This window comes from Temnothorax nylanderi, unplaced genomic scaffold, assembly GCF_030848795.1.
Source record: "Temnothorax nylanderi isolate EJ_2023f unplaced genomic scaffold, tnyl_v1.0 TNYL_tig0436_pilon, whole genome shotgun sequence".
Lineage (NCBI taxonomy): Eukaryota > Metazoa > Arthropoda > Insecta > Hymenoptera > Formicidae > Temnothorax > Temnothorax nylanderi.
In genome coordinates this window covers 4,482-30,929 of record NW_027249498.1, presented here as the reverse complement: position 1 = coordinate 30,929, position 26,448 = coordinate 4,482, and the positions used below count along the sequence as shown (strand labels likewise).

Here is a 26,448-nt window from a genome sequence, read left to right as displayed (position 1 = left end):
CAGATATTACAAAATTTCCACGCGCAGAAAATTTCACTTTTACCTTCCGAAAACACGTTTGCCCTCGTAAAAATCATAACACGGCAGATAACCTGCCGAAACTCCGTTGGTCACATGGGTACCATAAGCAGCGTTTACAATGTTAATAGCGAGTTCGCACAATATACAGGTTCCGAGATATTTGATTTGACGGTTCAACCCCGGCGACGGTTAGGCCCCGGTCTCCCCTATATAATATATTTATATAATAATTTTCTTTTTCAGCGGCGGCGGAATTGGCGGGTGATAATTTATCGAAATAAACAAAAATAGCAAACAATAAATACTCAGCACTTGTTTTCAAAATACGATCATTTCATTAGCATTACTAATGTCTTTTCTTTCACAAAAGAAAATAAAATTTATCTTAAAATGTTATTCCTGACCATCATACGTAACAAAAATAAAATGTAATTCAATTGTATAACCATCAGATATCAGACTTCTTTCTCTCTTACTTATTAAATATTTCTTCACATATTAAGTTGTATAAATAATATGAATATACTTAATGTAAAACTTATTTTACTGACTTTAAATACATATCTTTTTATTAATTTGAAATTACCGTAAATAAATAATATTTTATTAGATTTTGATGGTGTTAACGAAGAACGTTTTCCTGTGATAAGCAAACCTGCAGAAGAAAACGCGCATTCAGCTGCTGAACTTGTAATCGGTATGGCATAAATGCAGCATACCAATTTGTACAAATTCGGCAGTGACAACTTTATTCCACCATTGTAGAGGATCTTCGATAATAGATTCTGACATATGTAAATACTTTTTAACTTCGACAAGAATAGGATCTTCAGGAGGAATAATACTTGTATGTTTCGCAGCCAACTCCAATCGTAATTTTTTAACTCCAAGAAGCTCACATGACTTATTAGGATAATCTGCTTCTTTATTAGATCCTATTATGAAAAAGTAAAACTAAACATAAGAATTTATAACTTATATATATCATAAAAATAATAATCTTATATTTGGTGATTAATATAGAAGCTGTTGCAAATATAAACTATGTAAGACTTATATATACTAGGCTTAATTACAATATTAAGCCTAGATTTTGTAAATCTAGATACTGTAAATTACCTAGACTAGGTATTACTTAGATATATAGTTTATAAAAACTGTAATAAAAGTTATATATAGCTTAATGGACAAAATTCATATACACTAATTTTTTCATTGTATTAAAAGTATAAATTAATTTTATATAGCATATAATCAAATGGAACCGAATATGGATATATATTATTAAAAAATATATTTAATTATATTTCTCATTTTATATATAAAAACAATGTCACTCAATTGGACAATAAGTTTTACTAGAACAAAAATATTTGTTAAAATATGATCTAATCTAAAACGTCGCTTAAGTGCCCATCTACAATAGGTGTTTTAAGCCCTAAGCCCTAAAAATTGACCAATCACAATCAATTATTCTCTTCAAATTCAATTGTGATTGAACAAATTCTTAAGGCTTAGGGCTTAAAACACCTATTGTAGATGGGCACTAATGTTAATAAATAAAATATAAAAATAACCATTTTGTGGATCATATATATTAAAAATTCCTTAGGAGATTGCTGCTTGTCTGCGAGATATTCAGCAACACCTCTAACACTTTAAAGAGTCGGATCCAGAAGTGCTCCGCAAACATGAGTTTCATAAATTTAAAATCGCTTTTTTATATTTTGTAAAATAGTTTCTTTAAGTTGTTTTACTACGAATAAATCATATTCATTTACACACATACTACTCTCAACTTCTGCCCTGAAAATATTAAAGAAGTAATTGATACAACAGCATCTATTAACTCAGCTTTTTAAATTTGGCGGCGCAGGGGTCTACGAAACGCTACGCTAGTACGCTACTGCTGTTCATGGAGCTCGCATTCGCTAGCGCTATCATGGCTCCATGAACGGAGTTAATAGCGTAAAGCCCCTTGCACAATGCTAGGCAATAGGCAATAGGAACAGGGAATAGAAATAAAAAATCATGTATAAATGCAGAATAAACAGTGACTGCGTTTACACGGCACCGTTAATCGGGTTTTATAACATCGGTAGTTCTTAGGCCGGTCAATCACAGACTCCGTTTACACGGCACCGTTAATCGGGTTTTATAACATCGGTAGTTCTTAGGCCGGTCAATCACAGCTATTCCATTCTTCTGAAGAATGATTACGATTGGTCTTCCTGACAACTACCGATGTTATAAAACCCGATTAACGGTGCCGTGTAGACATAGGGAGCTTTCCAGCAAGCGACACAAGTCGACACAAACGTCGTTCTATCTTTCTTTTTTAGCAATGAGTAACAAAGACAAAACGACACTTGTGTCGACTTGTGTCGCTTGCTGGAAAGCTCCCATAGAGTTTCCGTTACGTTGAAAATTCTGTGCCTTATTGCCTGTTGCCAACCAATCATAGTATTCGAATTTTTTGAGTTGTAATTAACGATTTTATGGTTATTTCCTGTTCCTATTGCCTATTGTCTAGCATTGTGCAAGGGACTTTAGCGTTGGTAGCGCGGTAGCGAGCTCCCCGAACGCGCCCAACATCGCGGGGCAGAGCGACACTTTTTTCTGCCAGATTCTTTCGTTTCGTGCAAAAACGCGTCGATTGAGCATAAATTTCATCGATATTTGAGATGAGGCCCCTAAATTGTATAATTACCCAAATCGTGTATGAATGTGATCCTAAAATCTCTGTACATTACGGAGAAAGAAAATTCCAACGAAAATATTTCATTATCTAATCTTCGATATACTACGGGAACTCCAGATCCTTAAGTCCGTCCCTGATGGGTGATTTTTCACTCCTGCGAGAGATAGAGAGGGGGGATTTGTAAATACCCGTCAGCTGACCAGGCTATCTCAAGTATCTCAACTCAATCAACTATTTCAAGAAAGGCGATATTGGAGCACAATGTTTCATCCGAAGCCGCGACAGTGAAATCCTCGTGGAGGCGGGCTCGGAGCTCGGACGCGGTTTAGTCCGGACTTGACGTACACGTCGAGATACATCTCGACGCTGTTTCGAGCGATATATCACGTACGAGGAGCGAACGTGGTGGGGGAGACTGGTAGATGCCCATCAGCTGACGAGGATGCCTCGGAGATGCTTCGCGGTTAGCAGCGAGCGACGACGACGACGACGACGAGGGGGTGGTGGAGGTGGGGGAGAAGCGTAGGTGTCCCGAGGGGTTGTTCGGGCCCTGCGGCCTGGGGGTGAGCGGACGATCGAGGGCACAAAGATGTTCTGCGCGGAGGGCTCGTCGTCGAAGGGCAGCTTCCTGCAGCAGAAGAAGGCCGCGCGCGAGGATCGGGCCCATGAAAAGCGCAGGGAGACCGCGGCTACTCTTATTCAGGCCCACGTTCGTTCCTGGCTGGCCCGCGTTCAGTTCACCAAGCGGATACTGTAAGTGCGAGAGACAAAGCCTACGACTTCTACGCGAAGCGGAGACGAGACGGTGGAGCTGCTCGCGAGCGCGATTTTTATGTGAGAATGCATGTGTCACCATGTGAAAGGAAATTACCGTGTTGCCGATAACTTGAACATGATCAATATTGTAGCTCTGTAAAAATTGTGCAGTTATCTCCACTGTATAAATAAATACTGCTGATAGTCAGTCGGATTCACGGAATTTCAGGCAAATATGATGAAGATAAGCCGAATTATTGTAGAATGGCAGGAAAAGAAATTCATATATTAGTTGCATTTTCTATTTTATTTAATGTGGTAGTTGTTAGTTTAAGATACATTTTTATTTGTCTTTGTCCATTGTTTCAACTAGCAAATTTGAGTTAAATTTGTATCTGCTGCAAGAATTGAATTATGAGTAAAAGCAGATCGATACAGAATGCAATGTATAATTTTACACAAAAATCCCAGTTATCTGATAAGACTATTTTTACTTCTAGAGAAGAATTTGATAACAATTTCCTTGATGACACCGGTGTCGACAATGCAACGGTGGAACTAAAACCTGCTCTGGACGTGTATAGAATTATTTCTAGATTTTTGCTAATTTATAAGAAGGAAAGAGATCAAGAGAGGATAGAGAGAGTGTGTAGGTGAGTACGTGCAACGTTAAAATACTTTCTATTTTCTCGAAAAGGATCCAGAGTTCCAACCAAGACGATCTTTCAGATACCTTGTGCTGACTCTCGATTCCGAGTCTCCAAAAATATCTTACGTCGGAGTAGCGTTCAACAAGGATCATTACATATCATGGATATCACAAATGAAGACAGTTTTGTACCACTGTCTCTCCGGCTTGGACAGCCTAAAGCCGGAGAGGGTATCGGACCACAAATCCATATTGCTGCGACTGCATACTTTGGTGAGTTTTACATCGCCGGGAACGTGGGCTATACAGAAGGTGAAGGGCATGGACCAGTTGAAGACCGGCATGAGCCAGCTATGCGCAAACATAATGGGCCACCTAGTTAATAATGGATTCTATGGTACTATGCAGGTAATAACAGCAACAAGAGACTCCCTAATAATCCTGATTCTCTTTCTAACAATTCTAAGTTACGTTCTCCATTTCAGGCTCTCTTAATGAAGGGACTTGGTAGAGCGAAAATTGCTTTGAAGCCGGTTACACTTTCAGCAGCGGTTACTCTGACACTGAGACCACTGATCTCTTCGCAAATGTCCGACAAGCTGGTCTCCCTGTTCCTGATTAACATCTTTAGCGTGCCAGCTCTGGTCTATCACCTGAATGTCTTGTCACCGGAGGTAGGAAAGAAAGAAAATATTTACAAGCTTCATTATACGTTGTGGTATTTCTTCTCTAATCTAAGTATGTGAAGTTTCTGATGTGTATTTACAGTGCATTTCGTCGTTCATAACGAATAATCTGTTTGCGAGAAGTTTGGAGTTGCTAAATTCTGAGCAGAATTTAAGGATCGTCTTTAATGCCCTCGAGGGTAGTTACGCGCTTTGTTTGCTCGCTAATTTAATACAACTGGCGAATATCGAAAGGGAAGAAGTACTGAGAGAGCTTTGCTTTCCTTCTTTTACGGTAAGCTGTTATGGTAATCTTCCCCGTTACATGCGTATCTCGATAACATTTTGTGAATCCTTTGCAGTTTGTTGTGACGAGAATGCTGGAAGCATGTCAACAATACGTAGTCGCCAAACGAAGTAATTTGACGCATTGGCATCCAGTATTAGGCTGGTTTGCACAGACGATCGACACCTCGTTACAGGACGCGACTCCTTCGGTAAAGTTGCAGCTTGCCTGCCTTTGGACGGGCAGGATCGTTACGCATTTAATCGGTGAGAGTCATCAATTTTACATATCCTGATATTTCTTACAAAGAACTACAATTTGCATACAAAAGTGTGATCTGAATCAATTAGCTCCCTGTTTACTTTTTATTTTTTTTTCTTCAGAGCAGCCACTAACCGAATTCGTTGAAAAAGAGGTACCACCTCCGGTAGAGCAGCAAAGCACCTCTTCCATAGGCGCCAATATTTTCCGACGAGCGTTTCTTGAGGCTCGCACTAATAGGAACAACAGCACCAAGAATTACAGGAAGTTAGGCAGTCCGGAGGCTACCAAGATATCTCTGATTTGTTCTCTATATCAAACGGCACTGCACACGCTCACGCAAATGAAGATCGAGATATTGACGGGTACGTATAATAAATTAGTGTGCAATCATACAAGATCATATATGCAAGTGATATATCGACTAATGACATGTATGCACAAAAACAGGATTGTGCTATCAGGGTAAAATTCTTTATCACATGTGGCTATTTCTGACCACCCTGGGACCGCACTGTGGTCTGAAAGCATTTCTAGATCTCTTGGCGGCGAACACTAAGTGCACGGCACCTGAATTCCAGATGTTGATACTGTTCGCCGATTGTATGACACACTACGTTACGTAAGTGACATAATTTCCTTTCCAGATAATTTAATTAAATTTAATTGGTTTTATTGGACTAATCTCTTAAGTTCTCAATTTCAGCATCTTGGACGACATGGAAATGTACGAGCACCAAGATCCCTTCAAGCTCACGGACTTTATCACTATGTCGTACTTTTTAAATCAATTCTTGTACAAAGCGGTTCTCACTAATTTATTCGGTAAGTCGATTTTCTGTCTTTTGTTAGATCATTGATTAAAAATTGCAAGAGAAAAAATAGAGAGAATTCAAGGATTAATGCACGGAAATACGATATATATGTGCGACTTTAAAATTTTGATATTGGATATTACAGATGTGAAGTCGGTATCCAGCAATCCTCTGTTTATCTCACTTTATATTCTTCTAATGGCAATCTATCGACGCGACTGCCGCAGAACGTTCTGCCCAGAAGGTCATTGGTTAGCCAAGTTAAGTATATCTTAAGTGTATCTTGGTTTCAACATTTTATGAATATTTCAGACTATTTTACGAAAATTTTATGTTATAATTTGTTCTAAAAAAGAATTATCTTTTTTATATCTATTTTTTATATTAGTCAATAAACATTATTAATGTAATATTTATTATATTAATCTGTGCACTTACACTTACATTCATACCTATAGTATGCAATTGAAGTAGAGAAATTTGTTTTTACTACGTTTATTTTAATATTCGATATCTTGTAATTCACAGTTTTTTTTTTCTTTAAACAGGAAGTACGAGTATCTGGCTTCTTGGCCGATTTGGAAAAAGGACGACGCGGCGCAGCGCTTTTACTCTCAAAAATGCCTCACGTCATCGCCCATTCGGAGCGAGTCGTATTATTTCGCAAGCACATAGCCGACGAGAAAGCAGTGATGGGTTTGACCGAGAGCGCTTGTAACAGTCCACCAACCACTCTCATCGTCGTACACAGGTCTATTGATATGTTTTCTTATTTATTTTACAATTTTTAATTATTCAAAACTGGACTTCCAAAAATGTTTTTTTAATTTGGTGAAATTTGATACTACTTTCTGGAAACTAAACGTTTGCCAAAAAGAAAAAAATCCTTTCCTCAATTTGGTAATATAATTTATTTTGCAGAGAGAGAATACTTTTCTTCTTTTTAAAACCTTTTTTCAATACAGTACCTACAATTTAACATTATTTTACGATTCTTCGTACTACATTATTTTCTTCATATTCTTTCTTATATATTTCATTTCTTATATTCTTTTATATTTTATAGAACGCGGATAGTTGAGGATGGATACAGACAGTTGGCCATGTTGCCGTCACAAGCATTGAAAGGTATGATCAGGGTACGTTTCGTGAACGAGCAAGGTCTAGCTGAAGCCGGCATCGATCAGGACGGGGTTTTCAAGGAGTTCTTAGAAGAGACAATAAAACGAGTATTCGACCCATCTCTGAACTTGTTCAAAGCTACCAGCGAAAACCGGCTCTATCCATCCCCCACGTCTTTTATGCAGGACAATCACTTGCAACTGTTCGAGTTCGTCGGACGGATGCTCGGCAAAGCAGTTTACGAGGTAAACCCTTATCCACGATCAAGTAAATTAATTGTAAATGACGACACAACTTTAAAATTATAATTATAATAGTTAAAAGATATTAAATAATAAAATAATATTTTGAAAATAATTAGAATATCTCTCGTGTCATTATATGCGATTTAATGATTATTTTAATTATTCATTATTTATGAATATTATTTAGAGATAAAATCGGTTTTTTCTTATAATAATCGATTTCTTATTGCTGTCCAGGGCATCGTTGTGGATGTGCCTTTTGCGTCATTCTTCGTCTCGCAATTTTCCGGGCAAACAGGCGGTGCATTATACAGCTGGCTGGATGAGCTTGCCTCCCTAGATCGCGATCTCTATCGTAGCCTGACTTTGGTGAAGCATTATAAGGGCGATATTCGTCAGCTAGAGTTGACGTTCTCCCTCGACGAGGACGTGCTCGGCAAGTTGGTCACGCACGAGCTGATCACTGGCGGGCGCACCACCGCCGTGACCAATCAGAACAAAATTCAATATATCCACCACATGGCGCACTATAGAATGTATCATCAGATCAAGGAGCAAACGACCGCCTTTATCAAGGGATTCCGTTCGATCATTAATCCCGAGTGGCTATCGTTGTTTTCGACGCCCGAGGTGAGTATTATTTACATTTATTTGTAGTGCAGCCTATGACTGAGATATCAGAATTAAGTGGCATAGAATCATTAATTTGAATATGATAAATCCAATATAATTGCATATAATTAAATATGTGATAAATGTGTGTAAATACTTAAGAATTAAATTGCTAAATTATTTCAATAACTTTTTGAATTAAAATCTAAGCTCTACATTCCGAAATTAATTTAAGATGAAATGAGACCTTTAAATGAGGCAAATATTATGGTGCTATGATTAATACAGTATTATGTATTATTATATACGCACGCGTGACTTTGCAGTTGCAAAGATTGATCTCGGGCGATAACGTACCTTTGGATCTGCGAGATTTACGCAGGCATACGCAATACTACGGCGGATTTCACGACAGTCATCGAGTGGTATGTTGGCTATGGGACATTCTAGAGAAGGATTTTACGGAAGAAGAAAAAGGCTTATTTCTAAAGGTACCAATCTTGGTATTAACAGTTTCTCTAATAAATTACTTTCTAATGATTTTCTCAAGATATCTCTAATATCTATCCTACACTAATAATCCTCTTAGACAATAATAACGGTGTTTAACAGTTTGTGACAAGTTGCTCGAAGTCACCTTTGCTGGGTTTTGCTCATCTGGAGCCACCTTTCTCCATACGATGCGTGGAAGTTTGCGACGATGAGGATACTGGTGACACTATTGGTACGATCGTTATAGAATAATTTCGAAAAGAAAACGAATCAAAATCTTTTCATAACCAACAATAAAATTGAGAAACTGGAAAGATCTTTAACACCTTTCAAATTTTTTGTTTTATACTTTTTTATGATTGATAATAATCGATGGTGCATAAAAATTTATATGTATCTTTATTAGTTTAAAATGTTTAAATCTCAGGTGAAACAAATCATCATAAGTTCTCTTTGATATTCTCTTTACAATAATATATAATATCGGACTTTTATTTCTTTAATTACATATCACAATTTCTTTAATTATTACAAACCTAATGGATTATTTGAGATCGTAATTTTAAGGAAAAGTTTTGTCAATGTTAGCTTCTAAATTGTCCACGAATGTTTCTTTGTGAATTTAACTTGTTTGAAATTTGTTTGCAATTTAGGCAGCGTGATTAGGGGTTTCTTTACGATTCGCAAAAAGGACCCACAGAACCGACTGCCCACTTCGTCAACGTGTTTCAACTTGCTCAAGCTGCCGAATTATCAGAAGAAAAGCACGTTGCGGGAGAAACTGCGCTATGCCGTCACCAGCAATACTGGATTCGAACTCTCCTAAGTGCTGCCAGTCGCGCATTTCTAACCCAGGAGAAGCGACGAGTGAAGAATTATGCGAGTTTGTCGAAACATTGCGTGTGACAGTTTTCAACAATCGGAACGAAATGAGATTCGATCGACAATCGAAACATGCCGAGAGGTTTCGCAGGGATGAAAAGTCACCTGACACGATCGATACCTCAGATTCGACGGTATCTAAAGCGATGTCGTGTGATGCCTAAACCGCCCTTATCCCCATCCAGTGCATAATCTATAACCCGATTAAAAGCGTCACTATTTAAATGTTGTTTTTGAGATGGCGCGAACGTTTTAGAGAGGTCATTCAGAAGCATCGTGATTTTCTTTGGAGAACATTGCGACATCAATATTGTTCGGGGATCGATGGTATCGTAAAACAACATGAGAATGTACAACATAAGGGTACACAATAACAAGCCTGCGGATAGATAACTGTTAGATACATATATATATATATATATATTTAAATAAATTTCACCGTATGACGAGAGCTGAGTATTTTAGCATGAAGCCTGTTTATGACGTTCGTTTCTGCGGTCTTCAATATACTCATACAGGCACACACTACCGATTTGAAATACACCATACCTCATGAGCTTAATACCGCTGAGATAATTGTGCGCTTGTTAGTGGATAGAATCGTTGATCAACATTACATTAAGATCGGGAGTGGCGGACATTTAAATTTATTTTCATAGATAATATTGAAGATAACGTTCATTATAGATTATCCCACTGACAAGGGAACCTCGCGAAGTGGAAAATTCTGATTTTAATGAAACTTTCCACACATGTAGGAGGAGTAAAAAGATGAATTTAGATATTTTTTGTAGCGGCCCAAAAACGGTTTTAAGGGGTGAAACCACTGCTCATATGTAGAGCGGTTTTTTGCTTTTCTCGATATATTTCGAAAAATATTCGAGATATCAAAAAATGTTTCAAATAAAAGTTTTATAGTAAAATCTCCTCTATTCAACAACATTAACAAAATTTTGAAAAAAAAAGTTTTGTTTAAAAAATTATTTTTAAAAAATATTATATTAATGTTGTTGAATAGAGGAGATTTTACTATAAAACTTTTATTTGAAACATTTTTTGATATCTCAAATATTTTTCGAGATATATCGAGAAAAGCAAAAAACCGCTCTACATATGAGCAGTGGTTTCACCCCTTAAAACCGTTTTTGGGCCGCTACAAAAAATATCTAAATTCATCTTTTTACTCCCCCTACATGTGTGGAAAGTTTCATTAAAATCAGAATTTTCCACTTCGCGAGGTTCCCTTGTGAGTGGACATCCAACTACCCAAGAAATTGAATGAATAAGCAGGAAAAGGCCCTATTCACATTGTGACTCCGAAAAAATTGTAATATCTTGCAAAATTATAAATTATTAAATTATGAATCATTAGTCTCTGAATTATTACTTAAGAATAATTTGGTTGATACTTTACGAGTTTATATTTTCATAAAATCTTTTTTGATTACATTTATATTCCAATTTTAATTATAACAAATCTTCGAAATGTACCCAAAATAAAAAAGTTAATGTAAACATAAGTTTCGGAATTATTGCATTTCAAACTGTCGTAGACACAATCTTTTACAAAAATTTCAGAAGACTGTGGTCTGTACTGTCTATTGATTCAATTAAATTTGCATTCGCACTTCGGAAGAGGTTCACCACTCCCGCATTAACAAGGGAATATCCTCGAAGCTGGGGGATGCCTTGTCGACGAACCAGCGCGCGTGTGAAATAAGTCTCCGTGAGCAATCCAAAAAACGACTTGCAAGTTTCTAAAAGTTTTCCCCGCGAAGAAGAAAATCAACCGGAGAGGCCACGATCTATTTTAAAAGCTATTTTCTCAAGACTTTTGTACGGACTATTGGCGCGACGTGCCGTCTAATCGATTTAATAAGATCTTAAAGGTACAATTCCCACGGGCGCTCGCGGATGAGAAGTCCCCGGGGTTCGTTCCGATCGAAGGAGATTATGACAAGTGTCTCGTCGTATTTCACGCGGAGGTTGAAAAGTTCTTCGAACATCCGTAATAAGAAGCTGATTGAATAATAAGAGACTAGAGAAAGAGAAAAACAAAGAGAAATGTATTTTCTTAATTTTGGAATAATACATATTTTTCTTCTATTTATCTCTAGTAAAACTTTACCATCCGTGACAAGTAAATGAGCGAGAGAGAGAGAGTTTGGTAAAAAAGATGAGCCGTAAGCGGACAAAAGTTGACAAATAAAATTTATGATACTTTATAATTTATACATTAACAATTTAATTTAATTTTTTTATCACTTTTATAGATATGTTTATTATCGCAATTGTGAGTGGGAGACTCTGACGATTAGCCCAATAGCTTAAACAATCTTATCTCGTTTTACTAAAGTTTAATAAAGTGGCGCAGAATTTCTTTCAGTCATTACGGCGTGAACTCGACGAAGGTTCCATCCGTAAAATTCGCCGTAATCGTAACGCGTGCGGAATACACGCATGTGTTTATAAATATAAAGGAAAGAAAGAGGGCACAAAAGGACTGCGGTATTCTGCGCAGAGAAGCGAGGTCTCTAATGATATATTATTACTGCTCTTGCCTTTCGGGACGCGTCCTTCTAATAGACGACAATGCGAGAGAGGCATTGGACGGAGGGAATTCGATGACAGACCAAAGAGTAAGGGCGAACGATTCGTAAGATGTAATCTTTGGATATTTTCCTACGTGATTAGGCGTTCGTTGCAAGCGTTCTGTAAGCCTGTGCTCACGCAATCGGCGATTCGACCCGCTCTGACGAAAACGCAATTATAAATAGAAGAAAAATGAAGAGACGCATTGGACGTTTGTACAATTTTATTTTTCGAGGATCGAGTTGATAACCGATAACACGAAAAACCCCTGCGATATACCCGTAAATTCAGCCTCGTTGTGTGTTTGTGCAATATATTAAACTGTATCCACTGGTTTCGATGGAGTATACAGTTTAATTAACTCTTATTTTATTTACATAATATATATTTACTTATCGGCGCAACGTTATATTTGTATAATGTGTTACCGCAGTTATTGTATTTGGTCATAGGGACATTGCGTGAGCGCGGGATTGTGTATATTTATTAAAGCGGAGCAGCGAACACACTCCGGTACATGGGTATACTTGTCGTAAGAGTGATAAAGTTTGAAGGACGGCTATCAGTATAAGTGTAGGATTAAAATTGGCGTATCGAACGGAAAGCTTGCGATTGTAAGACGATTTTATGTTCGTCGTAATAGGGAATTTTTACGAGGTTTAATAATTAAGGGACAGATTCTCTTCGCTAAGAAAAAAAAAATAATAAATAAAGGAAATGAAAAAGAAGGAAATGTAGCAACGGGCTGTGGCGCGAGTTTCTCTTACAATTGCAAAGCGAACGAAGACGACGCATTGTGTAAATCGCTCGTTTCGATTATGCAACGGCCGCCCCGCTCGCCGTTTATAATCGATGGTTTAAATTATTAAGAATTCTGTGTATAAGGAGAGGAGGATTCAGTATAAGAACGGGAGAGATCCGCTAATTTCATATGGTGAGGATTGGCAACAATCGTGTAAATACATATACACACGTCGCAAAAGCTGTTGCGTTATTGTCGCGTGTGCATTCGCTTTCCTTTCATTACGTAACCGATCCCTTCCTGCGAACGCGGAAAGAGACATAAAAGAGATAAAATCCGAATTCCATCGCCGAAAAAAGAGGAATGAGAAAAAAGAGAATTCAGATTCTCGGAGGTAACGATTCGATTTTGAAAGCAACCGGTATCGGCCGCTCTAACCAAAACATTATCTCACTTTGTTATTTGAAAAGTTATTATTGTATCTTTAATCACGCGTGACAATGTATTTGACTTAAAAGAGGGAGAACTGCGAACATTGCATTTTATAGTTTTAACAATCACACCTCAGACAGCACCGTGTCCAAAATCGGGACATAAGACGTCTTAGGGCCTGAGCAGAATAGCTGACTTATAATTTTAAGACAGTGTTTTATGCTTTAAATCTTTGTTTTTAGCAACGCACAATACTGTCTTGTGTCTCAAGTCTTACAATGTTGACACTCTGTACACTCGTTTAAGACTTGAGACACAAGACAGTATTGTGCGTTGCTAAAAACAAAGATTTAAAGCATAAAACACTGTCTTGAAATTATAAGTCAGCTATTCTGCTCAGACACTTAAAGACATGTTTAAGACATCTTTAAGACGTCTTATGATATGATGTCTAAAAGATGTCTTAATGACGGCCCCGATTTGGGACATGCGTGCTGCCTGAAACCCTACTGTACAAAATTGTGTCTCGATGTATACATATTATAAGAAAAGGAAAAATTTATACACACGTATAATTTTGTTAACGTTAAAATCCGATATGGAGAAAAGTCCGATTTCCTTTAATAAAATCGCTTTAAAAAACGAGTATTTATTATCTTCTCCAAAATTTATTTCATCCAGAACGCGCAAAAGCACGAAAAGAGCCAAAGAGAGAGAGAGAGAGAGAGAGGGAAAACGAATACTTTCGAGAAGGGGAGATTAAAAACGTGGCGCGCGTGCGCGGTGCGTGACGCATGCACGCGCAGTGAGCCGCCGCGCCGGTCACGTGACCGCCTTTGTGCCCGGCGCTGCGGGTCGCGGTTGCGCGGGGCCTGGCGCGGTCTGGCGACTTCAGTGTGTGCTTCAGTGGCCAGCAGTGGCCAGCAAGCTTCGACTGCGGGCAGACGTGTGTATCGTCGGCGGAGCGCGGCTCGATCTCCCGTCGCGGCTACGCGAGAGACTCTCTCCTTTTTTTTCGCCTCCCCCTCTCGCTGTCTCGCTGTGCGCGCGTGTGCTCTCGCTCTCGCTCTCTCTCTCTCTCTCCCCCTCCCCCTCCCCCTCTCTCTTTTGTCCATCTGTCGCCTATCTGTCCACCCCCTTCAACTTCGCGGCGTGTGTCGTCGTCGCGCGTGTCGTCGACTCGGTCGAGAAAACGTTTCCGTTCCCCGCGTGTGGCTCCCGGGTGGTGCTTTTGGTGTGCTGCTTCCGTCCCGCGTGTGCTCCGAAGAGGCGAGAGAGAGAGAGGAGAGAGGTTATTCCGCTCCGAGAGGAGGAGACGATCAACCACGCAGTGGCAAAGCGGTAGTGGTGGCGACGACGACAGTGGCGGCGGCGGCTTTCGCGGGGGGAGGGCCCGTGCGTGCGTGCGTACGTGCGTGCATACGTGCGTGCGTGCGTACGTGCGTACGTACGCGCACCGAGGGAACATCGAACACGTCGTGTCGTCGTCGCGCGGCACCTCGCGTCCCCTTTCTTCCACCTCCGTCGCGGCTCTCCCAGGAACAAGCGCCGCCTTCCGCTCCTCCCGCGCCACGTTTCCCTTCCCGCCGTGGTCCTGCGGCACCCAGGAGGCAATCCCGACGACAACTTCGTCACGAGGCTCGTCGCCGAATGCGATTGACGGACACGGCGCGGCGGTGAGAACGGAGCGGACCGTGATTCGGAGCAGTACGCACAAGAGAGTGCGGCGGTGTGTGCGCTCGCGTGTGCGGGTGTGTGTGCGTGAATGGATGCGTGCGTCAAACATAACCTAACCTGAGCGTCGCCAAGCGCGCTAAGTGCCGTTCGCTGTCACGCTCGCGATATCGTACCGTACGTGACGGGAGGCGTATATTATACATATAATATATATGTACGTGTGTGGTATATATATATGCAGATGTATATGTGTATTATCGGGATCGCGGAGACAGGCTCTTCAAGATCAGGGATCGCGCAGGAACGGCGATAATAATAACAACGGTGCCCTCAGTGTCGTCGGCGGTGGGGAGCAGGAGGTGGAGGACAACACGTCGTCGCTTATCACGACGCGATAAAGGACGCCGTCGTCCGCGCGCGTATCGCGTTCACCCTCCCCCCCTCGTGGCCCGAGGAATAAGACAGCGGCGCCGGGATACGGCGAAGGGGGTCCGTTCCATCAGCGCGGCGAGAGAAGAAGAGTGGAACTATGCCCGTCGCGTGAGACCGATCCACCGATCGATTCGCCCGCCGATCGTCCGCGGCACCACAAACGACAACAACGGTGGCTCGCTTCATCGTCGTCGTCGTCGTCGAGGAGGTGGGGCCGAGGGGGCACGGCGGCCCGTGAACTGGGGGCGGACGGGCCAGCAAGTGCTTTGATGGCAGTGGTTGGGCCCAGCCGGCACTCGCGGGTGTCCATGAGCGTGTCCATACCGCTGATGCAGGGCGGCGGGGCGGGGGCGACCGGCGGCGGGGGTGCCGGTGCCGCCGCTGTCGCCGCCGCCGCCGCCGCCGCTGGGGCCCATCCGGGCCAGGCGGTCCTAGCCGCCGCCGCCGCCGCCGCGGCCGCGGCCCAGGCAGCGCCCCCCACTTACTACCACCCGGCGGCCCCCGCACCCCCGCCCCCGCCGCCCGCCCAGGATCCCGTCCAGCCCGACCGACCCATCGGTTACGGGGCCTTCGGCGTCGTCTGGTAAGTGTCTCGCAAATCTCCTATAAATATTCTTCTATAAAGAAATTCTCCTATAAAGAAATTCTCCTATAAAGAGATTCTCTTATAAAGATTCTCCTATAAAAATTTACCGATTTTTCAACCTTCGATCCTTCGTGGCCGCTCGCGTCAGCTGATTGCGCGCGCGAACGATCACCTTGGTAAAATTTGCAAGTCTCGACGCATTCGCCGCCACGCGTCATAGGCATCTCGTTCATATATGAATGAATTTTCCTCACGTCCGAAAGCGCTGCGTCATGCGAGTGCGAATGACATTAAATTTTCGTAAGCCTCGTTCTTCAACGGCGAAAAATGATTTTATTTTATAAGATAGAAGTAAATTATGAGAGAAAACGTGTATTTGGCTTTCGGGGAGTTTCTTTTTCACGAAATTGAGTGTCATTCACGTGTGAACGACGTGGTTTTAATAGGAATGCTTCGGGAAGAAAGAAATATGGCTCTGCAACGGTTCTGACGTTAGATCTAACAGTAAGAAGAGTAAATTGTGCAATACATTTTTTAATCGGCGCGACGGAATTGACGATAAGCGATGCTCGCCAAACGAGAATTGGAGTAATTCGTCAGAAACCCTTTAATTGGCATACCAGAATGGATGATCGAAACACTTGTAAACGCAAGTGAGATTTTCAGTGAATATTACATGATGAAAGCTCTTCGTGATTAACTTACGAGACCGTTAATTGTCGCTGATTAATATAACAATAGGTATAAATCAGGACACACACACAAATAGGTACCCGTAATAAATTTTGTAGTAGAAATCGCGCATAGCAGTCGCGTCCTCTCGAAAAGATATATTTTCATCAAAATAATAATAGATCAAGGGCCGATATTCATAATCCGTTCTTATTTCAAGATCGTCTTAAGTAACATCTTAAGATGTTAATGCGGCTGATTGGTTTACGACATCTTAAGATTGTACTTAAGACGGTCTTAAATATAAGATCCGACTATGAATAATACCGGTCGAGGTTCGAAAAATAAAAACAAAGGAGCTAAAAGGGGCTAATGAACCAAGCTGGGTGTATACGCGCTAATAATATATTATATAATTTAGATAAATTATAATAAAAAAGAAACAAAGATCTATTTTTATATTTGACTCCAACTCTGCAGAATGTACTCCGGCAAGTATCCTGGAAAATCGGTTATTTCGCGTCTTTATCGCTCTATCCGGTCGTTTCCAGAGCCCGCGGAGAAATTCGTCGTAGCCGCCACGAATGTGCAGCGTATTTAGATAGCGTTATCGCTCTAGCGGAGCCTCTGGGCGCGCGCGCGCTCGGGCGCGTAAACGATGTCCCAGTAGAAAGTGGAGCGACGAGTTGCGGCAATCGCGATCACTCGCCGCGCGAGGTGTATTCCGCTAGGTGAGAGCGAACCTCGTAGGGAACTCGTTTGCCCTTTTCCACGTCTAGTCAGCCCCCGGCTTCCGTTTTTTTTCCTCGTTTTTACGGCGGCGGAACAGACGAAAACCCTCGCGTGAAAAAGTCACGGTCGACTCGAGAGAGCGCGAGCTCGTCTCGACGTTCGAAAAGCGTATTTTTGTATCTCCTTTCTCTTTCTTTTTCGCGAAGAATGGCAATAAATTACACTCGAGATCGAAATGACAAAACTCGACGCTGTATGAAATGGATAAACGTAATTATAAAGTATACACATTTTGTGAAACATACTTACTTTTGATATCGTCTAAAATATGTGGAAAATATACGACGGTATATGTAAATTTTTATCCGTTACGTGTGTATTATACCTTATACCTGTATTCGTTTAGACAACGCGAAATTATTCTGTTATATTATTCTGTTATACGGTCCATTATCTCATCACGCATCATCGGCTCTGCGACGTTTCAACGCGTAAGAAGAGATATATTCTCGGTTTTTTTTCCATTAAATCTCGCTGAAAAAAAAAAGGTCAGATGTCTCGTCTTATTTTATCCTCCGCTGATTATTTGTTGAAAATGTATGTTAAAAATGTAGAATACACGCGCAGCGGTAGGGGCAACGTCGATAACGTCGGATATTCCAATATTGGCACTTTATAACGAATGAATTAAATTCGCCGCTCTCTTTCACCGGCATAGAAAATCGGGCAATGAAAAAAAAAAAGTGGAATCCGCGCTATAACAATATTTGTACAACGACACTGTCTATATTTATCGTATGCGCCCGGCGATATTTACGGCGGCATTTTTCCGCTTCCCCTCTCCCTTCCCCCGTCTCCCCGGTAGAAAATATCGTGGCTTTTCCCACGCTTTCCACGATGCGTTCGCGGAAGAGCCCGATAACTGTAGCTTTTCCTTCACCAGCACGACGACGGAAGTCTCTGGATCTTAAACACTTTTTTTTTGTCATGGCGAAACCAGTGAAGTTTTCATCCGACTCCTCCGGGAAGGAAACGATGGATTGTCATGTGAAGTCGTTTACTTGATTTATCTACCTTTAAGCAACACGCCGCCGTTCCACTCAATCTCGCAGACAAGGTGTTCGCTTTAAAATGCTTTACCTTATAAGACATCGTTATGTGGGGAATGTTTTTAAATGGACATTAGTGCACGTTGACTGCATTGTTATATATATAGGAAGTGTTTCTCTAAATTGACATTGGACGATGTTCGAAGGCACATTCTTTGACAATTTTAGAATCTTTGTGCTTATACCATGAGATAGGAGCTGGCAAAAACTTTCTCTGTAAAAGCCAGGTAACAAATACTTTAGGCTTTGCCCAAGAGGATATTCTGATGTACTTAGAATGAAAGAGAGAAAATTTTTTCCAAGATGTAAAAATCTTATTGTTCTTGTTGTTCTTATTGTTAGCTCGCAGACCGTACAAAGAGCAGACGGTATAAGACCAGCACGCGGCCTGCTGTTTTCCGACCCTTGATCTAACAATAAGATGTCATTTTTTCAAAATTTCTTCTTTCAATAATGTAATGACTGAGTTACAAATTTTTCTTAGAATATTACAATTTTTTTCTGTTAAAATTTACTTGAAATAGTGTAAAGTCAAAAATTTGTTTATTTTAATTTCTAAAGCTCAATTTTTGCAAAAAAAACCTACCGTTTTCAATCGCTTATCATTCAAAAGCTGTTGATCTTCCGGCATTTTTGTCAAATAACGACTGGTTAATAACGGTATTGCGCAAAGAATATGACTGCGATTTTGATACAATTTATTAATATCATTTTTAATTATCTCTTAAATAGTAAACGAAATTTACGTGAATAATAATAACATTATTTTTTATTTATCTCGCTTTATGGCTGTAGGATCGGAAGCTAAGAAACTGATCTCGGTGTAGTCGATCCGTTCGGCATTTGCATGCGATATCAAAATCGAGCGTCGCGACCGATGAACGAACAACGAGAGCGCACGTTCGGACCTTATCGACGGTCTGAATTATATAGGGGTTTATCCCTCCTTGATATCAGATAAGTTTGTCTATCTGCAAACCGAGTGGATCGTCCGGCGCACGATGGACGAGACTAAAGTACCTCGACTTTACTTCACCAAGCTGACTTGGGAAAATATGGAGAGAAAGAAAGAAAAAAGCTTCGTTAACGCACTTTTACCGATTCCACGAGTCGGCATTTTTATGACGCCTTTACTAAGCATTGTTTGCAAATGTGATAAACTTTCGACATTTTTCATTTTTATTATATCTTCAAAATATGATGTAAATATATAAAACTCATGTTTCAAGGGTTGAGGATAATAACAGAGTGATTGTGAAATGCGATTCGGAGATTCGGTTACGATGAATAGGCTTGATATTTCCATTAGCTGCGTCAATTACACTTTTTAATATGGTCCTTTTGAGTCTTATCGTTTTTTTATTAATTGTTTTATTACTATTATTTACGCAGCTTTCTTTGGAGGAAAAGGGAAGAAATCCTTCTTCGTAATTTACGAATCGAATTTCCAGATATCTTTTGATAAGAACAATGATTAACACAAGTATCATTAATCCACTATTGCTGATTAATATCTTATATGATTTTAATTGATTATGGAGTCTTTCATTTTTACGACTATTTCTTCTGTAAAGTCTAAGAGATGTATAAGCTATACATGAAATAAGCAACGTAATGAAAGGTGAAATAATGTAAAACTAAAAACGCTCGAACGTTAACAGACGTGTGTTATAATGCAATCTAATTATATTTTTTTTCCCTCACCGTCTCCGTTTCGCTGATACCAGTCTTCCGATGCGCACGTGCATGCTATAATAATATACGCGTGTGTTGCACGTGGAGGGCAAGGTCCCAGCATTGACTCCGAAGTGCTCCGAACAGCGCTATTGCAGTGAATTGCACAAGCTCGGCTCTCGTTCACCGCCAATGCATATCCGACTCTTGACGGTTTATTCGACACAGCTAATGGAAATATTGATCCCCATATTCGTCGTAACCGAATCCTCGAATCGCGTTTCAGTTCATTATAGTCCTTTGTAAAAATACGAGTTTTATATATTTACGTCATATTTTGGGGATATAAAAAGTCACTTTAGAAGGATGGACGTAAAGATGAGAGATGTTTTGCTGTTTAAAACAATGGGTCTGTACATTTAGAATTATTTACGCGATCTCAAGGCACTATGACGTGTCGCAGAATTATTGCTTCTCGTATCGCGACTTAATTGGGAACGCGGAATGCGCTCACGCACCGTGCTCGAGAGACGCTCGCATTAATTCCAACTTCGACGATACCGCGTCCAACTTGCGACAGGACCGCTTCCTTGTTCTTTAGGATCGTGCATATTCATGTAAGGGTTAATCCGACAAGTTTCTCCAGTGGCCTCGGCAATTAATATCCATTTGCGCTGGAACGCGTAACGAGTCCGGCGCGCGGATACCTTTTTTTCACCCTACGCGCTAACATCTGGACGTTGGAATACACAAGGTGTCTCGAACATTCACCTTACAAAACACTGGCGTTCCTTCGCAGCAGCGATGGATCTGTGCGGTAGAAATTTCGCGGAAGAACAACATTTTGTCGAGCAATCACGATTTGATAAGATCTGCAGAGTTTAGAATTATTTATCTGAGACTCTAGACACCTGGAATTGATGAATTTAAAATGATAATCCTTTTTAAGCGATAGTTCTCTTTCTTGGATTCTATTCACTATCACATAAATTGGCAAAAGAGACTCGAATAAAAAACTCGAGAAGTCTATTTTGCATTAAAGAAACTGATTTATAATTTATAATTGTTTGTGTGTGTCCGTAAGCTTTTTGATTGATTTTTAACTGATAGGATTTTTAAAAGAGCCTTCAGAAGTTTGAACCAAAAGGAATGATGATCTTAATTTCTTTGAAGGCTCTTTTTAATCATAAACAATTAAAAATCAAAGGATTGCGTTTTACGAACATACACGAACAATCAATAAATCAGTTTCTTTAATACAAAATAGACTTGTCGACTTTTCTATTTGAATCTTTTTTGCAATCTTTTTCTGTTTTTGAGACTAATTCTGCTTACATATACCATTTATCGAACACTGAAAAAAGGTTTTGGTTATAATAACCAAGGCTTGGTGAAATAGCTTCAACTAAAGGGTTTAGCGATTATGACAAAATATTTGGTTAATGTTAACCAAATTTGTTAACATTAATTAAATTTGTTAACATTGACCAAATTATTTCGTCATAATCACTAAACCCTTTAGTTGAAACTATTTTACCAAGCCTTGGTTATTATAACTAAAACCTTTTTTCAGTGAATTTTATCGAAAGCTCTAATATCTACAGTCGCATAAGTCCGGCACACCGTGTATAGTTAACCCGACGCATTCCTGGAGCGATGGCGACTGGTACTGCTGGTGCTCACAGGTGCAAGAAACACGAAACCATCTTCATCGCGTGCCGTGCGCGATCGCGTTTCTGTAAATTGGAGTCAATGTTGGTGCCGCCGGGAGAGAGAAAAAGGGATGAGAGAGACGGAAATGATCTTTTTGCGTTCCGAATTGATTAGCTCGATGGAATCCCACCTTCGCGTTGTCCTCCCTCGAGCAAAACCGCGAAGACCCCCGTATTTAACCGCGGAATAATCCAAACTAATCGGAGAAACGTGTCGATCACGTATACGCGCAGAAGCCGATTAAGGAATTAGCATCCGCTGAATGTTATATCCAGTTTTAATACCGTGACGAAGAGAGTTTGTTAATATAATTGATTCACAAACTGGAGATGTTGCCGGCATTATATAAATCTGATATCCCATCGAGGATTTAATACGCGCGGAATAAATAAAACACATCGTATTTTTTTCCCTCTTTTATTATAAAATCAAGAAGATATATATTATTTACGACAATCGAGTAAAATTTTTTGGAAACCAGCGATCCGTAGCAGAAGTCGAGGTAAATAATTAATATACATTACAAAGGAATACAAGAGCTTGTCGGCGAGCTGTGCTATCGAGATGTCGCGCGGATGTCTCTCTATTCATAGCTAGTCAATCGAACTTTCATATCATGACGCGTGACAGCGACGAGTGCTTTTTCGCGTGCGCGAAAAAGCAGAAAAAGCGTCGGGCGGAAACCGCGGTACCGAAAGCACCGCACGTTACGTTTTTCCGCGATCGAGTTGCCGCGACTGGCGGCAACGGCGGCGGCGACCGCGACGCGCCAATTGAATCTCGATAGCGGAACACGCTATTCGCGTAAAGGTCCCGTTGACGTGACGTGTAACGAATGGCGACGGTAAAACGCGTGCATTCGGCATCTCGTTTTACGGCGCGTAAAAACGGTTTCTCCCTTCGACCGGACGGCGAAATCGCCGGCCTTGATAACCGGCACCGATAACAGCAGTTGCCTGATGACTGCTGGGGGCGAATCGCGCGACATCGTTAACGCTTCCGTAATTGTAGAGTCGTGACGTACTTAAAAGAATCAAGAAAATTCTCTGTCTACGTGTGTGCACGCGCGCACATAGAGGATTTTTTTTTGTATATGCACACAATACAGTTTTACTTTGTTGTATTAATCGTTCGTTTGTGGAAGGACAATATCTCTCATATACACAATACGCGAGAGATAATTGTTCGGTGTTATTTTTATCTCTGTAACAGACAAAAGTATATTTTAGCGTCTCGCTCATGAAAAGATGTACCTACTTCATGAAAAATATATTTGACGCGAGACACGCTACCGCGTTTCTTAATATATGTATGTAGATTTTATTTACATATTGTATCTATTATAGAATAAATGAGGGCGCAAAAACCTATATATATTACCGCTGCTAATTATGAACCACATATGAAAGCGATAAAACGGCAGCGGGGGTTAACGTCAACCCCCGGTCGGCGCGCGCGTATCGGGGTTAATTTTAACCGGACGGGCCGCAGGTGGGCCTTATACCTAACCCGCGCGTTCGACGGAACCCGAGCCAGCTGCCGCCAAGCAGGTGATGCCGCAGCTGCCATCAGCGAGGCACGTCCTCGTCGGATCCCCCACTCGTCCTGGACCACTCTCGTCCTGGGAATCCTGGGATCGATCGATGGTCTCTCGCGCGCCAGAAAAAAAAGTACCACCGGCGAAAACCTCGCGCGCGATCGATCGCGAAACGCGCTCCCTTTAATTGCTTCACCTCCTCCAGATGTCGACGTGCTTTAATTGCGATGTATTATACGTATATATTTCTTGCTTTCGGCGCTATTCAAAATAAAACGAATAAGGGTTGAAAATACAGAAATAAACTTTATTAAATATAAAGAGTATAAAATCAAATGTGTACAGACAATTATAAATATAATTTTAAAAAACATAATTTTCTGTATACATTTATACAGAGATAAAATATTAAAATTTATTCCTTTCACATATGTTAATCTTTATCATTCATTATGAAAATGTCGATATTTCACGAATAATGATGGGTTAACATAAGAATGAAAAGGAGGACTTTCACAGTACTTTATTACTTTAGATATAATATTAATTGAAAATGTATATTAATAATTATTTGAATGACACCGTGATTCTTTCGTGCAGACGTTCGATATGCGAATTCGCACTTTATCTTTCCAATCTGGAGTTAAACTATCTGTACAATAAAGAAAATCCGTAGTGCATGTGTATATAGCTAGTATTTCCGGCGCGACACAAGTTTTACACTACAAAGAGATAGAATTATGTAATATTTTTACAGCCACATAGCAGTTAGCAAAAACGAAAGAAATCTAGAAAATTATGTTTATAATAATTATTTTGTCTCTCTAGAATTATATTTTATTTAATTATTTTATGCAGATAATTATTTCTCATATCACAATTCTATAAAACATAGAAAAGGAAATAAAAGTTAGAGAAGAGAAAAACAATTCTATAAATTCTCGAATCTTGACACTTTTCTCTTGCTTTGCAGAAAGTCATAAAGAGAAACTCATTACTTAATTAATTAGTAAGAAATCGACAAAAGTCAAATTGCAATGGGATCGTTATCGAAAATCTCAGCGAGAGAGAATTCAATAGTTTCAAAAATTTAATAAAAGATAATAGATTGTTATCATTAAATTGCCAATTGTAAGAATCGTGCAAAAACCGAAATTACCAAGAGATAATTCTGAACGGCGTTTGGCGGCGAATATATCGCGTGTAAAAAAAGCGCATTCGTGGTTCTCACGAGTGCGATAATCGTTTGATCAGAAAGATTTAATATCGGAATTCGGACGCGCGGCGCCGCCGCTTTCGCGGTTGCCGTTATGAGCGCCGGATCAATCCGGGAAACCATTGAATTAGCCCGTCGTCTCGTTGGCAAGCGAAAAAATTCAATTTTACGCTCGCTCTCCGCTCTCGTCTCGCCGGGAAGCGAGCGCGCGGTGGTCTGATATGGGCGTCGCACGCGATTCGGTAATCCCAGGGATCGGCGGGAAAATGTTCGCGAGCTCCGGAGACGACGGTAATTCACTTAATCGCCTCCCGAATGCGACACTCCGAGTGTCACCGCGCCTATTAAAATGTAAAAACAAAATAAATAGCGGAGAGAAAATACAAATATTTTCCTACGCAGAGGACGTTTCATTTCGCCGTCGATACGATTTCGCGCGGATATAACACCCCCGGTTTTACGCGGGTAGATATAAAATGTCGAATAATAGAAAAGCCGATATTACCAGTAATGATGATAATTAGCAATATTGAAGAATATTAGTGGCGTAAAGCAAACGGCGATACAATTATATAAGTACGGTACTTTTATCTCGTTATTTCTGAAGCCTGACTTCAATTTCACGTATATCCCGATCTATTTATGTCATTACGCACTTCATATTTCCTCGTTTTCCTCGTTTCCATTATTATGATTATTATCTCGGCTTAATATAATTTACATAATAGGAAAACATTATTTCCGCGCGGGAAATCATATTTTGTATTTATGATACATTTATCGTCATCGTACGAGATATCGTGAAAACGCGAGGTTTCCCTAAATCTATTTTTCAACGGGACCCTTTGATTTTCTGCTCTTTTTTCTCTTTGTTTTTTCTGCCTTTCGATCCGTGATTCAAAAAGTGAGAGTACTCGTCGAAATGTATTGTCGCCGTAAAACGGTCGTTTCCACCGCGATAGATTGTACTCGGTTAATGGAAAAAAAAACTCACGATTCGAAAAACAACGCGCGCGCCGGTATCGGCCAATTGCGGTACTTGTCCACAAAATTCGGTAACGTACCGAATTCGATTTTGATCATTTCGGGGTTCTATATATATCGTTGGCAAAGGCTTGTTGATGTTTCTGATTATCGACGACGAAAGCGGAAAGGTAATACGATTCTAAACAAGATATCTGAAACCCGGTGAAAAACGGTACAGCAACGGATACCGCGACGGCATCGTCCGGTCAGTAATCCCCGAATTTATTCCGGAAATGTGAAATATTTTACGCAAAAATATGTTTTTTCCCTTTTGCAGAATTACGCCGAGATCTCTTACAAACTCGCAAATCTATATCTCAGAAGATTTAGACGAAAATTTGGAGAATTATATAGGTATACGGTGTAAATTCTCGCGTGTCTCTCGTCCTTGAATTTTTATTTCCAAACTCTTGACCTCCGAGAAAATCATTTCGCGTCAAAAGCTTGAAAATCTTGTTCGCGCTCACATTCCATATTTATCTAACTGCTTTAGATTTTTATAAATAATCGTTTATATCGAATAGCCTTCGCAATCTTTTACTTCAATTTTTATAATAATTTCTACTCTCGGATGAAATTTATGCGCCTCGTATGCGCCGAGAGAGCTCGCCGAGAAGTCACCGGCGACAAGGCAGACACGATAATAAATCGCCGTTATTCGCATAATCGAGCGCGTTCCGCGACAGCTCGGTAAAATATTCGCGGCCTCCTCTTCGTCCTCCCTTGCCCCCCTCCCCCAGTCGTCTCCTTAACACCTCGCTCGTCACATTCGACGTCGCGCCGGTCGCAGGTTCTCTCGTG

The 26,448-nt window shown here is 40.4% G+C and overlaps 1 protein-coding gene across 2 annotated transcripts; it reads left to right on the top strand.

The window, feature by feature from the left end:
• Positions 1-2,883: 2,883 nt before the first annotated feature.
• On the top strand, positions 2,884-13,919 carry LOC139782741 (ubiquitin-protein ligase E3B). 2 transcript variants are annotated; one of them, XM_071721779.1, is made up of 16 exons: positions 2,884-3,475; positions 3,979-4,131; positions 4,208-4,535; positions 4,613-4,801; positions 4,896-5,087; positions 5,155-5,344; positions 5,462-5,704; positions 5,790-5,961; positions 6,046-6,164; positions 6,300-6,415; positions 6,703-6,905; positions 7,221-7,521; positions 7,759-8,151; positions 8,460-8,624; positions 8,746-8,857; positions 9,279-13,919. In XM_071721779.1, the coding sequence occupies exons 1-16, from the start codon at positions 3,312-3,314 to the stop codon at positions 9,449-9,451; spliced, it is 3,213 nt and encodes a 1,070-aa protein (XP_071577880.1). In that variant the 5' UTR covers positions 2,884-3,311; the 3' UTR covers positions 9,452-13,919. The 2 variants fall into 2 exon arrangements, with proteins under 2 accessions (XP_071577880.1, XP_071577881.1); XM_071721780.1 differs by having other exon boundaries at positions 6,300-6,419; positions 6,707-6,905.
• Positions 13,920-26,448: the final 12,529 nt, after the last annotated feature.

Excerpts from the sequence above, each read along its gene's own strand:
- LOC139782741 (XM_071721779.1), top strand. The coding sequence starts at position 3,312 with ATGTTCTGCGCGGAGGGCTCGTCGTCGAAGGGCAGCTTCCTGCAGCAG. Across the intron at positions 3,476-3,978 it reads CAGTTCACCAAGCGGATACT|AGAAGAATTTGATAACAATT; the intron begins GTAAGTGCGAGA and ends TTTTACTTCTAG. Across the intron at positions 8,152-8,459 it reads CGTTGTTTTCGACGCCCGAG|TTGCAAAGATTGATCTCGGG; the intron begins GTGAGTATTATT and ends GTGACTTTGCAG.